General features: G+C 36.1%; 1 protein-coding gene across 5 annotated transcripts in view; it reads left to right on the forward strand.

Moving 5' to 3' along the window:
• The window catches only part of AGL (amylo-alpha-1,6-glucosidase and 4-alpha-glucanotransferase), a 72,714-nt gene that overhangs the window by 11,441 nt on the left and 42,797 nt on the right, over positions 1–18,476 (forward strand). For all 5 annotated transcript variants that reach the window (XM_072834665.1, XM_072834661.1, XM_072834663.1 and 2 more), the window contains exons 3-11: positions 1,068–1,278; positions 1,867–2,033; positions 3,140–3,343; positions 11,366–11,547; positions 11,701–11,812; positions 16,039–16,165; positions 16,527–16,629; positions 16,719–16,816; positions 17,219–17,358. In XM_072834665.1, the coding sequence (XP_072690766.1) occupies positions 1,068–1,278; positions 1,867–2,033; positions 3,140–3,343; positions 11,366–11,547; positions 11,701–11,812; positions 16,039–16,165; positions 16,527–16,629; positions 16,719–16,816; positions 17,219–17,358 (1,344 nt within the window). The remainder of the gene's footprint in view (positions 1–1,067; positions 1,279–1,866; positions 2,034–3,139; positions 3,344–11,365; positions 11,548–11,700; positions 11,813–16,038; positions 16,166–16,526; positions 16,630–16,718; positions 16,817–17,218; positions 17,359–18,476) is intronic.

An 18,476-nucleotide genomic window follows, 5' to 3' on the forward strand; every position in this document is an offset into this window, starting at 1 on the left:
CCTATATTTCTAATAGTTTCTCATCAGAGAGCAAATCTAATACTAATTAGACCAGAAGCAGACAGAACTCCATTATGACCAGAAGCAGACATACTCAGAGTGACATAGTACACAAAATGATTTAATACACAAGTTAGGTCTTATGACTTCTCTGCTCAAAATTGTTCATTTCCAACAACATGGATGGATCTAGAGAATATAATCCTAAATGAAATTAGCCGGAGAAAGGCAAATATCATGTGATTTTGCTCATATATGAAATTTAAGAAACAAAACAAAGAAAAAAGGAAACAAAAAACCCCAGAGTTTAAATATAGAGAGCAAACTGATGATTACCAGAGTGGAGATGGGTAGGGAGATGGATGAAATAGATAAAGGGGATTAAGAGTACATTTATCGAGACACCTGGTGGCTCAGTGGTTGAGCGTCTCCCTTTGGCTCAAGTCATGATCCCGGGTCCAGGGATCGAGTCCCGCTTCGGACTCCCTGTGAGGAGCCTGCTTCTCCCTCTGCCTATGTCTCTGCCTCTCTCTCTCTGTCTCTCGAATAAATAAAATCTTAAGAAAAAAAAGAGTACATTTATCATGATGAGCACTGAGTAATGTGTAGAATTACTGAACACTATATTGTACACCTGGAAATAATATAACACTGTATGTTAATTATACTGAAATTGAACTTTAAAAGATTTCAAGTTCAGTAAAATTTCATTTTGTTTTTTTACGTTAATGCTATCCTAGTTTTCTAAAAGCACTTTCAATAAAGTTGAAAGATATGTTACTAAAGAAAAAAGAAAACTTGCATATCCCAGAGTAGCCATGCAAATAGGAAACAGGTTCCAGGAGGAGAAGAGAGGGACAATACAAAGCAGGCAGTTCTGTGGTGTAGTGTTTGTTGAAATATAAAATTCAGCTAAATTAGAATGCAAAGTAGTTCCAAAACCAGCATTATGTATTAGGAGTTATTTTAAACATAGTTGAGAAACCATAGTTTATGTAATACTTTATTTCTTAATGTGGTAATTTAAGTTCCTACAGTGAGTTTATTGAAATATGCTTTTTGTTTAGGGTTCGAGCTACAGTTCCGATTAGGCCCCACTTTACAGGGAAAAGCAGTTACTGTGTACACAAATTACCCATTTCCCGGAGAAACATTTAATCGAGAAAAATTCCGTTCCCTGGAATGGGAAAACCCAACAGAAAGAGAAGATGATTCTGATAAATACTGTAAACTTAATCTTCAGCAAGCTGGATCATTTCAGTATTACTTCCTTCAAGGGTAAGTCAGGTGTTCTTTATATGGGGGGGGAGTTAATTTATTCCATCTAGTTAAATTACCTAGCTTGTAAAAAGTTACTATATAAATCATGGCAGTGTGATTTTCACAGGATTTTTTTGAGATACAAATAGAATATGGTTCTTTGGTTCCTAGGAAGTAATTGTAAGACTCATTGCAGATTCAAAGTATTTTTTTTTTAAGTAATCACTTGAAAACTCTAGTCTTTTCATATAACTTCATTATAAGATACTATTTGCTTGAGTGCCCTTGTTATTACTGACAGATTTTAGTACACTTATTTTTCCTGACAGCAACGTTATTAGATATGGTATGTATTATGTCATTATATAGAGATTAGAAAAGGATAAAATGTGGGGTTTCTATTGAGTTTCATTGCAACTTTGTAAATGATTTTATGTGCTTAGAAATATATTTTTATTTTTATTTTATTTTATTTTATTTTATTTTATTTTTATTAGAAATATATTTTTAAATGGGACAATTCAACCTCCCATTAGAGAGTCAGACTATTACATGAGAATTTTTTTTTCCTATCATTGAGAAGTTTTTGTTTTGTTTTCTCCTTAGAAATGAGAAAAGTGGTGGGGGTTACATAGTTGTGGATCCTATTTTATATGTTGGTGCTGATAATCACGTATTACCCTTGGACTGTGTTACTCTCCAGACATTTTTAGCTAAGTGTTTGGGACCCTTTGATGAATGGGAAAGCAGACTTAGAGTTGCAAAAGAATCAGGTAATGTCAGATATCTTTCTTTTCTTTTTAAAAATAAAAATGATTATCCTCTGTGATATAGATTTCAAAGCTTTGATTCTCCTTTTAATTTTGTTTCTTAGTATATAGTAATATAAATAGAATCATACAAAGTTGTTAAGACAACCATTTTTAACCTACAAAAATAGCAAATTATATGGTTCAACTCAGTAAATTAAGGAAATCTCATAATAAAATGAGATCTTCATTGTCCTAAGACTTTACTTTGACATAAAAATTAGTAGTAAACTATTGGGGATCCCTGGGTGGCGCAGCGGTTTAGCGCCTGCCTTTGGCCCAGGGCGCGATCCTGGAGACCCGGGATCGAATCCCATATCGGGCTCCTGGTGCGTGGAGCCTGCTTCTCCCTCTGCCTATGTCTCCGCCTCTCTCTCTCTCTCTCTCTCTGTGACTATCATAAATAAATAAAAATTAAAAAAAAAAATTAGTAGTAAACTATTAAAATGTTTTAGAAAATGTATTATTATTGTATATAACTTTAATTCAACATTAAGTAACTGTCTTCCATATGGAAGGTGTGTGCTGCCATACATATCAAGAGTAAAATGCAATTTAAGTTGTATTTTACTCTTATGCAAAGGGTAATATTAATTTTCTACTTTTAAGTTGAATATAATATAAAGAAAGCCAAGAAGTTTACTGACATAATTGAAACTAGTGGAACATTAAAAATAGGAGCAAAACATGCTGATATTCTTGTATAAAGTATATACATATATGCATATATGTATATATCCAATAAATATAAATTGAACCCCTATGATAACTAGGCACTGTGTACAATGATTTTCTCAAATGTAGTATCTCATGATCTCTGTCTTATATATGAAGACACTGATACGCTAAAAGATTTAAGTAGACTTGGTTGAAGTCACTTGGGATATAGCTAGGATTTGAACCCTAGTCTTTGACCCCTTTTCTAGTTGCATGGTTGCTTTGCTATTTAGAATCATTTAGGGAAGTTTAAACTTGTATTTTGCTTAGTTTTAGTTTGTTTTTTTCTTATAGTCTTTGCTTATTTTCTTTGTTTTTATTTTTTTTTCTTTGTTTATTTTCTTGTGTTACAGGTTACAACATGATTCATTTTACCCCATTACAGACTCTTGGGCTATCTAGATCATGCTATTCTCTTGCCAACCAGTTAGAATTAAATCCTGACTTTTCAAGACCTAATAAAAAATATACCTGGAGTGATGTTGGGCAACTAGTGGAAAAAATGAAAAAGGAATGGAATGTTCTTTGTATTACTGATGTTGTCTACAACCATACTGGTATGAGCTTCATTAACAACTTCCATTAGTTTTGATGAAAATATTATATTCTGATTATTTCTCGCTGTTTTATATAGCATAAATTTTGAAAATACAAATGACACATAGATGTTCTTCAATTTAAAAATCACTTTATACAACTCCACTTTTTTCTTTCAAAGAAAACAGTGTTAGTTGAAGGTATAATCAACATGTAAGTATTTTGCATGTGATGATCATAAAAACAGGAGAGTAATTATAGATGGAACATATGATCACATATTTCAACTTGCAGTATTAATACTTTGCAGACCAACATGTGAATCCCACATAGCAGCAGCTCTAGTACTCTAGTGTTTGTGTGTGTGTGTGTGTATATATATATTTGAAAAAGAGTGAATTACTATCATTTAAACAAAATTATTGGTAAATCTTATAAATTAAATCTAAAAATTATACCCTTTACATGTTAAAAGGGTTTATTAAAATTAACCCAGTTGGATCTCAAGATTCTTTACCAATATACAATTCTATAAAATGTATTAGATCTTTCCAACTGGTGATCCTCAGGGAGATTACTGCTCCTCTCACCTGTCAGAACAGCTGGGTCTGGAGAAGCTTCTGGCCATGATCAGCTTTCAGTTTAACCCAGTGTGCCTTGCAAATATTCTCTTCTCTGTATGCCACAGTGAAAACTTCCTAATATCTAAGAACCCAGTATTCTTTACTTGATAATTTGACATTATTGATAATTACTTTAACATCTATAATAATATTTCCATCAAACTTACCAAACTACATAATGACATTATGTGAGTTAGGATATGGTATGGGAAACTATAGCAAAGAGACAAAAATATAGTGATGTAAGACTGAAACTGTATTCATTTCTTTTTTTTTTTTTTTGTATTTCTTTTTTTAATAATAAATTTATTTTTTATTGGTGTTCAATTTGCCAACATTTTGTATTTATTTCTTATAAAAGATGAGATAGGCATCCCAAGACTGTTGTAGTAGCTCAGTGATAATAGGGAATGAGGTTCTTTCTCTCATGCTGCTCTATCTCCAACACTGTGCTTCTAACTCTTAATCAAATTTGGCCTGTCCAGTTCCCAGTATCACCTGCTACCAATGGAAATGAGAAAGGGAAGACATGCCTTTTAAGGGCATGGTCTGGTTATATATATATATAACTTCTACTCACATTTCATCAAATAGAATTTTGTCTCTTGTTACACCTGTAAAGGATCCTGCAATGTAGCCTGTTTGCCAGCCAAATGTACAGCTGAACCTTAGGAGTTCTGTTACTAAAGGAACAAAGGAAGAAAAAAATTGAGATATAGTAGCAGTCTCTATCAGAGACTATATTTCTGAGGCATTTGAGAGAATCTATGTAATATAAAAAAGTTTCCAGCCTTAAATTGGAAAGTATTACCAATCATAATGTCCTTTTTGTGAAATAAGTTTTCATTAAAAAGTTACTATACAGGGGAAGTCAACTTCCAGATGGCAGTGTGAGGGCTTCACAGACCCTCTACTCAGCAAAACAACTGTTAAAAATTATTTTTTAAAATACAGTTTAAAGTCTTTGGAAATTATTCTAAGGGAAGTTGGCATAGGGAAAAGCATATCAAGAAAATCTATTAACTCTCAGTAAGAGCAGTATAGTCTGTGACATTTGAACCAGGATCTGCCTCTCCCTGCCCCAGCTCAGAATGATGATAGTTCTATTCCTGGCAGGTGCAGCTGGGAACACAAGGCCGCTTTTCTCCTCAGCTCCCAGTCTAGGGCTACAGTTGAAATGGGCAGGCTTCCAACATTTCTCACATCCCTCCCAACTCCAGCATTCTGTTGCAGAAACTCTATTCTGGGCAAGAGCAGCTGAGAGGTCTGGGGCTCCCTTCTTTCAACCCCAATCATAGAGGGAAAACTTTACCCCATGCATGGCAGGGAAAGGATACTCTGTCCCAGTTGCCTTGCACCAGCTTGCTTGTTGGGTGGAGGTTCTACATCTGGAGAAGAAAGCCAAAAACTCGGAGCTATAGTCCCTGCCACCAGCTGTGGAGCAGTGACACAGGTGTTCTGCCCAGGGGAGGAGATGTGCAGTAAAAACAGAGTAAGAATGAAATTGACTTTATTTGGCACATAGCAGGGGACACTGTTGGAAACAGTGGAGACTTTGGTCGTAAACAAGAGGAGGCTGATATCACCATGAAGCCAGTATACTAAATCATAGACCAGCCAGTAGTTTAACCAAAAAAACCCAGGGAAAGACACAGCTAAGAATAACCCTCCTGGGATCAGACGAGTCTCAGAGACTGGCCTCAGTGACTACCCCTGCCAAGGGGTCCAAATTTAATTGGATCAAACTGTGAAGCAATTAATGATCCAGCCTATTATCAAAAATAATAGCACAAAAGACTAACGGCTAGGTGTGATTCCAGCAGAGGCAGCAGCTTAACAGAGTTCAGGGAAAGAGACAAGAGAGGCTTGCTAAAAACCACTGTCACCCCAGACTACTGCCCAGGGGCCACGGATGCACCCTCTGAGTGGCAGCAGCAGTGGCTGCACACTGTAGGGGATATAGACTTCACTAAAATAGTCTAGCCAAGTTAAAAACAAGTAGCCAACAAGACTTGGGAGGAATGGGCTCAATATCCAGAGTTGCTACAGTACGTTATCTAAATTGCCCAATTTGCAACCAAAAAATTGAGACATACAAAGAAACAGCAAGTGTGACCTATACACAAGAAAAAAAGCAGGCAACGGAAGTTGCCTTTAAAAAGTCCTAGATGGGGCAGCCCCGGTGGCGCAGCGGTTTAGCGCCGCCTGCAGCCCAGGGCATGATCCTGGAGTCCCGGGATCGAGTCCCACGTCAGGCTCTCTGCATGGAGCCTGCTTCTCCCTCTGCTTGTGCCTCTGCCTCTCTCTCTCTCTCTCTCTCTCTCTCTCTCTGAATAAATAAATAAAATCTTTAAAAAGAAATTTAAAAAGTCCTAGATGTCATGCTTAGCCAACATAGACTTTAAAGCTACTATTCTAAATATATTTAAGGAATTAAAGGAAACCAGCTTAGAGCAGTAAAGGGGAGGATATGATGATGATATTTCGTCAAATAGAGAGTATCATTAAATGGAAAATTTTAAAAGTAACCAGCTAGGAATTCTGTAGCTGTAAAGTAAGTAAGCAAAATTTAGAATTCACTAGAGATATTCAGCAGTATATTTGAGTTGCCAGAAGAATCAGTGAACAGAGATTATATGTTTTGAAGAACAAAAGAAAGAAGATAAAAATGAACAGAGTTCCAGTGAAAGGTGGGAGATCTTGAAGCGCACCAACATGCACATGGAAATCCCTGAAGGAGAGGGAAGAAAAGAACAGAAAACACACTTGAAGAACTAATGGCTAAAAACTTCCCAGTCTTTAAAATTAGATTAAAAAAAGAAAATTAATCTACACGTCCTAAAGCTCAGTGAACTTTTAAGTAAACAGAACAAAGATAGCCACACTCAGCATAGTAAAAATTTTGTAAGCCAAAGGTCTAGGGAATTTTGAAAGTAATGCAAACATTGTTTTATTGTGCTTCATTTTATTACACTTCTCAGTTACTGCTAACTTTTTTTTTTAACAAATAGAAGATTTGTGGCAACCCTGCATCAAACAAGACTATTGATGGCATTTTTTTAAAAGATTTTATTTATTTATTCACGAGAGACACAGAGAGAGATTGGCAGAGACATAGGCAGAGAGAGAGAGAAGCAGGCTCCATGCAGGGAGCCTGATGTGGGACTCGATCCTAGGACTCCAGGACCGTGCCCTGGGCTGAAGGCAGGCACTAAACTGCTGAGCGATGCAGGGATCCCCTGATGGCATTTTTCTAACAGCATTTGCTTACCTCATGTCTCTGTGTCACATTTTGGTAATTTTTGCAATATTTCAAACTTTTTCATTAAATTTGTTTTGGTCATCAGTGATTCGTGATTATGACTTGCCAATAGCTCAGATAATAGCATTTTTTAGCATGATAGCCTTTTTATTTAAGGTATGTACTTTTTTTTTAAAGATATAATGCTATTGTACACTTAGCAGACTACAATGCAATATCAATATAACTTTTATATATGCTAGGAAGTCAAAAAAATTTGACTCGCTTTATTGCAATATTTATTTTATTCCAGCAGTCTGGATCCAAATACACAGTGTCTCTGAGGTGTACCTATATCTTGAAAGGCAGAGGCTGTCAGAGGTCATTGAAAAAAAACAAGATCCAACTATACTATCTACAGGCAACACAGTTCAGATTCAAAAATACAAATAGGTTGACAGTAAAAGGATGGATAAAGATTTATACAAGGACCAGGAGCTGGGAGGTTCCTTCTCAGGTTGCTCTGGAGACCACACAGCTCTGGACATACATATGGTCTTCTAGACTGCCAGATGTGAATGGGATTTTATTTTTAAGCCTGGCTTCCTAGGAGTTACCCTGGGTCAGAGTAGGTTAGTGTTTACTCCGTGGTTGGTTAGAGGTTATATTTTAAATCCCTTTGCCAGGAAGTTGTCCTGTGTTGATGGGTCTATATGGGATTTGGGGAATGTTTTCAAGTCTTTCCCATGTCTTGTTAGAATTGCTTCTGAGTGGGTGCAGCCTAGTGCATGCACCCAGCCTTTCCAGCCCCCACAGTTGCCTGTGATCCCAGAAGGGCTGTCTGCTTTCTCTTCCCCCTAGTTCTGTTAAATTTCTGGTTGTTCGCTCCAGTGTTTTTCTTATATCATGAAGCCACCAGCATTCTCTTAACTGCTCCCCACCACAGTTTTCATTATTTTAAACAACAACCGTACACATGGAGTTCTTCACCCACTGTTCCAAACAAATTCAGTCCTTTCAGGCAGAACTCTTCATCCTCCTGGCCTGTCTTTATCCTTGAGCAGAACACCTGTGCCATGCTTCAGAGCTGGGGATGAGACCACTTTTTCCCAAGCACAGTCTCATTCTGGGGGCATGCAAGACAGGAGGTAGCAATCCGTGGTCTTCTTGGTTGCCCTCCCCACATGGAACCTTCACCCTGCAAGTAAGCTCCAGCTCTTAGGGGCAGTTAGAGTCCCAGTATTCTTGCTAGGTAGGATGTCCACCCTACAAGAAGGGTGCTAGGTGGAGGAAAGGAACTGAGATTTTCTTTGCCTGCCTATTTGGAAAAGAGAAAAGAGCTTCTACAAAATGGAGCTAAAGGGAGTGGGAAACACAGGCAGCCTGCCTCTCCCACCATGAAACTGTAACCCCAGACTGGAAATGATGGTAAGAGGACACCTCCATGTTGGCCATGCTTACCCGGAGTAGAACACCTGGCATAGAGGTTCCATTAGCACATAGCTGGATGGGAGGGTTAAGGGAGCAGATCATAGTTCAAATGCCACAGACTCTTGCTATTCTTGCCAAAAGTTAGTAGATTTTCTCGAATAAATGTTTCTCCATAAGCTGAATGCCCTTAGGACAATGTTCAGAGACTTTAAATGATTATATTTTTATATAATTTTTGCTATTTAAATTATGGTTTTGCTGGGGCAAATGTCTGCTAAGTTCCTTACTGTACCGCTTTAGAACTCCATGTTTCACTTATTTTGATACTTATTAAGATGTGGTTGATTTGGCTTCTCTTCCATGTAGAATTAGAAAAAATACGTTGTTAGCTAATGCTTAGAATTTTTTTCATTTTACACTTGATTTTGTTTCAAAAAAATAAGTAACAAAGTTTCAGGATTTTACCATTTAAAAAATTAGGGTGGCCATAGTATTCTTAATAAATGAAAATCCAAACTGGATATAATTATCATTACATTTTTCTCTTACATCTTGAATTCTATTAACTCTGATGATAAAACTAAGGAAAACCAGCTTGATTTGGATTGGAGAATTATTGACTTAACTGTTATTACAACGTCTTTGCTTCTTATGTATCCTGTCTTCTTCATCCAAGTGTTTATTATGGATATAAGTAAATAATAAATAAATTATGTACTCCATTATTTATTAAATAAACGACTGAAACTAGAAATAATAATGATTTTTAAATTCTGTAAGGATTGTAATGATACTCAGCTGAGTGAGTGAGACATGAACACATTCATCTGGTTAAGATTGCAAGATCTGAAGAAACTTGCCCAAATTCATTTCTAGTTGTATGACTTTGGCTGAGTAACTTACTTCTCTGTGCCTCAGTTCCTCATCTGTTTAAGGAACATAAGTGTGTCCTACATCATACAGTAGTATATGAGGATTAATAAATTAGTGTATGTATTGGCATATGGTAGGTGTTCAGTAGTTATTTTTATTTCATGTACATTAACCACTGATGCTCCTCAATAGGAATTCAGGGGAATTACTCTATTTTAAAGATGAAACAAAAATATATATAGCTTTTATTTATTTAAAAATTAAAGCAGATATTCTTTAATGTTGTAAATATGTGGAATACCTTGCAGAACTCTGATTCTGATTCTGCATTTACTGATACAAATGGATAGTAGGATTGTAAGGTACACCCTTGTTCTTTGAGTATGTATCTTTTAGCAATTTCTCAGCCTCACTTTTATCAGTATTACTAAAACAATGTATCTTACTAACCATTCAAGATTAGCTATACAAAGAAGTTACCTGTGAGAGAACTGAACTTTCTTCTATCAGAATTGTCTAAGCACAATAAAACAAATAAACAAATCCCCCTCTCTAGAATGCAAAAGCTCCACAAGGACAGGAGCTTTGCTCACTTTTGCTGCAGAATATCCATTTCCCAGAACAGTGCCTGGGATAGATCACATCCTAAGTGTAGATATATATAGACATATATACAAATGGATTTTGAGTTAACATGCTGTCCTCAGGCAGTACTACTCATCAAGTGCTTGGGTAAATGTGCCTGGGCCTTGGCTGGAGCTGGGATTGGTTTGAGATTGGTTTGAGATGTAGGTCCCAAGAAGAGTGGGTGAGATGAGGAAGGGCAGGTAAAATAAAGAAAGAGAAGGAATAAGATGTAGCACACCTCCCTCAAAGGTTTAGCAGAAATGAGGAGAAGGATCAAAAGAGAGAAGGAAAAACTAAAAACCACCAAGATGATACCTTTTCTATATCAAGGAAGAGGTATTTTATAAATCAATGAAGGATGAATCAGTAATGGCAAATGTTATAGAGGTTAAATGGATAAAGTTGAGAAAGTAGCACTAAATTTCAGGATTAGGAGGCTTAGAGTAACCTCAGTGGAGTGCTGGCTGCAGCAGCAGAATACAGTGGGAAAAGGAACAAGACTGTAGGGAGAAAGTGGAGGCAGCAGATACAGGTTGGATTTTCTAGATGTTTGGTTTTGATACTGATAAATTACAGAAGTCAGAGAAATAACTCTGTTTGTATAGGATGTGTATTTGTTTGTATTCTTAGCCTTAGGGAGATACAATCATATTTAAAGATAGAGAGGAAAGAACCTTACCTCACTCCCCTCTCCCCCACAAAAAACACAGGAAGAAATGATTATGTAGGAAAAAAGGTGTAAATGACATTTTGAGTTCTGAAGATTGGGTGGAAGCCCTGTCTGGCTTGGAGGGATAGGTGTTTTTCAGACTTAGAAGGAATATTCCAAAATATAATTGACTCAAGGACTGTCAAAGTGGGCCACGGACAAGACCATTCTTAATTCCCACAATAGTAAACATGTTATTACAGGGGTGTTAATAAGTCAGTGTTGTATCTTACAGCATTAAAAATTCCTATGACAGAAAAGAAAAATATATAGTGAAGTGGATGACAAGATACCACAACCGGAAAACATTTTTTCACTTTACAGTATCATAAATCATGATAAATATTTTAGCAAATATTTAATATAAAGTATAACATCAATAGGTAATACATAGTTTATATAATATTTAAATATTGATGTCTATTATATAAGAAAATAAGTGGTGGTTGTTGATATTTTATTTCATCTTTAAACTTAACATGGATACTAACTTCATTTTAATTACAAGAGATTCCTTTATGTTTCCTTTTTCTTTAAGCTGCTAATAGTAAATGGATCCAGGAACATCCAGAAAGTGCATATAACCTTGTAAATTCTCCACACTTAAAACCTGCCTGGGTCTTAGACAGAGCACTGTGGCATTTATCATGTGACGTTGCAGAAGGGAAATACAAAGAAAAAGGAGTACCTGCTTTGATTGAAAATGATCATCAAATGAATGTCAGTATGTATAGAGGAGTATCACACTAAAACAGAATAACAAAATTTCTGAAGTATAAATTAAATATATAGTTGAAAACTAGAGTATTTTAAATTTGACAATATTTAGTGAAATGATTTTAAATGTATTTTTTACCTATTGAAATTTTTCAGTGCATTCGAAAAATAATTTGGGAGGATATTTTTCCAAAGATTCAACTCTGGGAATTTTTCCAAGTAGACGTTTACAAAGCAGTTGAGCAATTTAGAAGACTTCTTACACAAGGTAAAGGATATACATTAGAATGTTCCTAGCAATTTTAGGAAATTTACTGTTTCTTTTAAGGAGATGAGTCTTCTTTCCTCTGGTTAAGACATTATTAAATCTGTTATTATTATTATATATTTGTGTTACTATAACTATGGTTCTAGAAGCTGAGAGCAGAGATATCTAAAGGGCGTGACATAATAATATATAACATAATTATTTCCCTTGGGGACTGTTTCTTAGTATTGGTTCCTTAGCACAATGCCCGGAATATAGTAGAGTTCAATATATGTTAAGTGCGTGAACGGGAGGTCGTAGAGCAGGTTACTGCAGCTGCCAAAGGCAGCTTTTAACCTCTGGGTAGCAGTACACTGTGTTTATTTTTTTTAAGATTTATTTACTTATTTTTAGAGAGAGAGAAAGCATAGGGGGAAAGAGGAAGAGGGAAAGGAAGAGGGAGAGAAAGAATCTCAAGCAGACTTCCTATTGAATGCAGAGCCAGATGCATGGCTCAATTCCACGGCCGAGAGATCATGACTGAGCCAAAATCTGTAGAGTTGGACACTCAACTGACTGAGCCACCCAGGTGCCCTTAAACTTTTTTTTTTTAAGATTTTATTTTTGGGCAGCCCAGGTGGCTCAATGGTTTAGCGCCACCTTCAGCCCAGGGCCTGATCCTGCAGAGAGAGAGAGGCAGAAACACAGGCAGAGGGAGAAGCAGGATACATGCAGCGAGCCTGATGCAAAACTCAATCCCAGGACCCCAGGATCACACCCTGAGCCAAAGGCAGATGCTAAACCTCTGAGCTACCCAGCCGTCCCTTCATCATTCATTCATTCATTCATTCAATACTTATCTTTTGAACCACCTACTGGGTACTCTTCCAGGCATGGGGAATCAGTAGTGAACATAGCAGACCCTTACTTTAGTAGAACCTATATGTTTATAAGCAGTATTATAGAAAATATATCTTTGTATGTGTTATCTTTACTTACATGAGTACATCTGCAGGATAAATTGTTAGACATAGAATTTCTGAGTCAAGAGCATAAAAATTTAATGATAAATTTACAATAGATATTGTGTAGTTTTTCAACACAAGTTATACCAATTTACATTATCATTAACTATATCGTTAGGTACAATTAATATTTATAATGTTTGTCAATCATGGAAAAACATTCCTTATTTTTTTAAAAACTGGGTTTTTTTCCCTCCTTAAGATTTTATTTATTTATTCATGAGAGATACAGATTGAGAGAGAGAGAGGCAGAGACACAGGCAGAGGGAGAAGAAGCAGGCTCCATGCAGGGAGCCCAACGTGGGACTTGATCCTTGGACTCTAGGATCACGCCCTGGGCGAAGGCAGGAGCTAAACCACTGAGCTACTCAGGGATCCTTCCCTCCTTATTTTAATTTGTAGTTCTTTATTCATTAGTGAAGCACCTTTTCACATGTTATTTCACTATTTATAGATCTTCCATTAATTGTCTGTTAATGTCCTTTCCCTATTTTTCTAGTGGCCTGTTTGACTTTTTCACATTGACTTATTAATATTTGTGTTTCCTTATTATACTGACTTAAATATGTCCTCCTGGTATGCTGTTGATCTTTTAACTCTTGATTATGGTATTTTTTTTTCAGTGCAGTCAAATTTGTCCATCTTTTATGGCTTCTAATTTCACATCATGCTTGGAAAAAAAACCTTCCATCAACATTCTTTTTTTTTTTTTTTTTTAAGATTTTATTTATTTATTCATGAGAGATACAGAGAGAGGCAGAGACATAGGACATAGGCAGAGGGAGAAGCAGGCTCCATGCAGGGAGCCCGATGTGGGACTCGATCCGGGAACTCCAGGATCACACCATGAGCCAAAGGCAGACGCTTAACCACTGAGCCACCCAGGCATTCCGCACATTCTGTTTTCTTTAAAAAAAAAAAAAAAAATGCTGTTTTCTTCTAATCGTATTTATTTTTTACATTTAAATGCCCAATGGACACCTGGGTAGCTGTCAGTTAAGCTTCTGACTCGATTTCAGCTCAGGTGATGATCTCACTGTCATGGGATCAAGCCTCATATTGGGCTCCAGGCTCAGCAGGGAATCTGCTTGGGATTCCCTCTCACCCTCTCCCCCTGCCCCTCCTCACTGCACGCACACACACTCTCTCTCTTTGAAATAAATAAATAAATATTTTAAAATAAGTAAATATTTAAAAATAAATAAATATTCAACACACCTGGAATTTTTTGTGTGTATTTTTATTCAAAAAATGGTATTGAGTTGATAATCCATCCTTTTATACTGATTTGTTGTACACCATAAATACTTCATAGTGTAGTCATATACTAAATATATGTTGATTTCTTTTCTGTACTATTCCAGTGATCTTTTATTCATTCTATCAGTACTGAAGACTATTTTATCATTTATACTGATCGTGTTAGCCTTTTTTTTCAAACACTCTCTGGCAGTTTTCTTTTCTTTTCTTTTTAAGATTTTATTCATTTGTTTGAGAGAGAGCGAGAGAGCACAAGTGGAGGGAGGGGCCTAGGGAGAGGGAGAAGCAGACTTCCTGTGGAGCAGGAAGCCTGATGCAGGGCTCAGTCCCAGGACACTGGGATCATGACATGACCTAAGCTAAAGGTAGGTGCTTAATCCGATGAACAATTCAGGTGCCCCATTGGCAGGTTTAATATATTTACTCTTCCAAATGAACCTCAGAAACTAAATTTTAAGAATCTATTTACATTTTATTTTGTTTGTGCTTTTATAAGTCACTTCAAGGTCTCTTTAGAATAAGCCAGATACTAATTAGTTAATATAAAATCAAGCCCATTTAAGGAGGCACTTGATGTAATGAGCACTGCTGTTATATGCAACTGATGGATGAATCACTAAATTCTACCTCTGAAACTAATAATATTCAATATGTTAATTAATTGATTTTAAATTTAAAAGACAAATATTAGGGGATCCATGGGTGGCTCAGCGGTTTAGAACCTGCCTTCAGCCCAGGGCGTGATCCTGGGGTCCCATGATCGAGTCCCAAATTGGGCTCCCTGCATGGAGCCTGCTTCCCCCTCTGCCTGTGTCTCTGCCTCTCTCTCTCTGTGTCTCTCATGAATAAATAAAATCTTTTAAAAAATAAAAAAATAAAAGAAATATTAAAAGAATAATAAATAAAAAATAAGTAAAATCAAGCCCAGTAGAGGCAATCCTGAACAACACCTAATTTTTTTAGGAACAAGTTCCAGGGGCACCTGGGTGGCTAAGTGGTTGAGCATGTGCCTTTGGCTCAGGTTGTGATCCCAGAGTCCTGGGATCAAATCCTGAATCAGGCTCCCTGCAGGGGTCCTGCTTTTCCCTCTGTCTGTCTCTGCCTCTCTCTGACCAGTCTCTCATAGATAAATAAATAAAATCTTTAAAAAAAAAAAAAAAAAAGGAACAAGTTCCAGGAAAGGGATGAAAATCCTTTCCATAAAACATTTATTTACTTTTTCATTTTTTATTATTGTTAAGGAATATGCTTATTGGTAAAAAGGAAAAAAGTATAAAATCAAGCCTGTGTACTTCTTTCAGAGAATGCAAAAAAAGTCAAGCTGTTAATCAGACTTTTGAATAGAAAGCAGTCTTTGAAGAAATAAAACTCCTGATATTAGTATATTTGGTAACACCTAGAAAGAAAACTTCTACCACCAATATCCTTATGTATAAAATAAGAGAATGTTGACTAAGGCAGAAAAGTGGGGCAAGGGTTCACCTGATAGGAATCCCTGTGTTTTTATCCTGTAATGTTCTTCTCCCTCCCTCCCTTCTCTCTCTTTCCCCTCCTTCTTTATGTGTGTACATGTGTGTGTGTTAGATGGTGTGCAGGAAGATGGGGGGTGGTAGGGAAGGATGCTTATGAAATAAACATTTGTTTTGTTTTCTGTGAAAAAATTATAAGCTAAAAATTTGGATATCAGTAACAGTTAAAATCTTCTTGTGTAGGGGATCCCTAGTGGCTCAGCGGTTTGGTGCCTGCCTTCGGCCCAGGGCATGACCCTGGAGTCCCGGGATCGAGTCCCGCATCGGGCTCCCTGCATGGAGCCTGTTTCTCCCTCTGCCTGTGTCTCTTCCTCTCTCTCTCTCTGTCTCTCATGAATAAATAAATAAAATCTTTAAAAAATAAATAAATAAAAAATAAATAAAATCTTCTTGTGGATTTTGCATTTAAGATACCATCTTTTCTTTCTTTCAGAAAATAGGAAAATAACAACCAAGCCTGATCCAAAGGAACACCTTAAGATTATTCAGGATCCTGAATACAGAAGACTTGGCTGCACTGTAGATATGAACATTGCACTAGCAACTTTCATACCACATGAGTATGTTTTGTATTTTTCCTATGAAGTAAAGGATAATATTACTTACGGACCTTTATGGCTAGTATTAAAGTCCTGAATAGAAAATTCAGTAAAGTAATTCACCATAATTCCACTGGTTCAAATGCATGATGTTTTCCTCTTTTTTCTGTGTGGTGGTCCATGTTCCTATATGTGTATATAAAATTGTTCACAATTGGAAAACTTCTTCAGCCATTATTAAGATCCTGATAAGTATGTTTAAAGTTTCAAATAAATAAATAAATAGATAAATAAATACAATTCCTATGACCCATGTTAGAAAATTTTTAAATGTACTTTTAAATCCATTAGATTTTCAGTGGTATTGCTCTCTCTGCTTTAGCAAGGGCCCAGCTGCAATCGATGAATGCTGTAATTGGTTCCGTAAGAGAATTGAGGAATTAAATTCAGAGAAGCATCAACTCGTGAATTATCATCAGGAACAGGTTTCACCTACTTTTGAACTGCTGTTTTTCTTTGAGTCTTTATACTGTTTATTGTTTTTACTGACGTAACATAATTTAATGTGTTCTAGGCAGTTAATTGCCTTTTGGGAAATGTGTTTTATGAACGAATGGCTGGCCACGGTCCTAAATTAGGACCTGTCACTAGAAAACATCCATTAGTTACCAGGTATTCCATTTTTGTTTTCTTTTCATTGGAAGTTAAAAATGGAAAATTCAGCTCCTTATCTTGTAGGTAATGTGCAGCACAGATTAGGCAACTAAAGGGTAGCAAAAAGCTTTTGCAAAGTAATATCAATACTTCAATGATTTTCTTAGTAATTTTATGAGATTTTAAGTTATTACTTAAAATGTTAACCAGATAATGCTAACTTTCCATTTCTCAAATCTTAGTAGATTTACCTCAAAAAGTCTCCTGAAAATTTTTGACCTTTAACTAAGTTTATTTCCTATAAATAATGTAAAACTAATCTTACTCTATTTGTTAGGGAGGAAGTTTAATTTTAAGAGACTAATTTAAATTCTCTCCAAAGAGTCTGTCTAGATTTAATATTTAATTGTATCTCCATAGATATTTTACGTTCCCATTTGAAGAAATGACCGTCTCCACAGAAGAGTCTATGATTCATAACCCAAATAAAGCTTGTTTTCTGATGGCCCATAATGGATGGGTAATGGGAGATGATCCCCTTCGAAACTTTGCTGAACCAGGTACATCATTTTTGTTAGCTTCTCTGTGGATAGGGAAAGAAAAGTTTACAGCAAGCTCAAAATATACTGTTTCATTGACTTTTTTCCCACTAGGCTAATAGTTCTTAAACTATTTCAACACAGAAGTGCCAGAGGTACATACAGTTTGAGAGAGAAGAAAAGGGATTGACAAAAAGAATGGCATTCATCTTTTTCTCCCCCACCCTTTCCTCTCCTTATCCTTCTATACTCAACCAGAATGGCTTTTATCTATTTTATATTATGGTTTTGCATAAGATTTTATATGGTTAAAATTTTAATCTATTGTTTTTTTAAAAATATATTTGAAACCACTACTATTACAACTATATTGCCATAAGAGATATTTTCATTCATAGCCAGGGGGTTATTAAGGTACTGAATAGCAGTTACACTGGAAACTAATTTTCGGTTCCCCTCTCACTCCTAGCATTTTATTTTTCTACAGCTATTTCTTTGCCAGGAAGAATTTTGCTGGGGACCCATCAATATGTTTTTCAACATTTTAGAAGTCTGTTTGAATGACTTTAAATTTAATTCAAGGGGGATCCCTGGGTGGCTCAGCAGTTTAGCACCTGGCTTCACCCCAGGGCGTGATACTGGGGTCCCACGATTGAGTTCTGCATCGGGCTCCCCACAGGGAGCCTGCTTCTCCCTCTGCCTGTGTCTCTGCCTCTCTCTCTGTGTGTGTCTCTCATGAATAAATAAATAAAACCTTTTTAAAAAAAATTAATAAATTTACTACAAAAATCTCCCTTTTTTAAAAAGGAATGTCACTTTGGGTTTAAGTGTAGCTCTGCCTTCTCCTTTCTAGTTATTCTAAATGAGAAAAGGCATTCTACTGTATGCTGTGGATTTAATGTAACCTGTTGCCAAAAATGAGTAACAAGGTGGAAATTCAGCTTTAAATGTTTTTGGTAAAACTCTGTCTTCAAAGGGCTTATATCACTGTTACTGTTTTCCTTTACAAGAAGCAACTTGATTTTTTTTTTTACATTAAGTACACATTTTTAGAAGAGACTATAGGTACAATTTTAGCAAAAAATATATGAATTAGTATTGTTTAAACTTTATAAATTTAGAAACCCATGCCATTTTAG

This window comes from Canis lupus, chromosome 8 (assembly GCF_048164855.1).
Source record: "Canis lupus baileyi chromosome 8, mCanLup2.hap1, whole genome shotgun sequence".
NCBI classification, from domain to species: domain Eukaryota; kingdom Metazoa; phylum Chordata; class Mammalia; order Carnivora; family Canidae; genus Canis; species Canis lupus.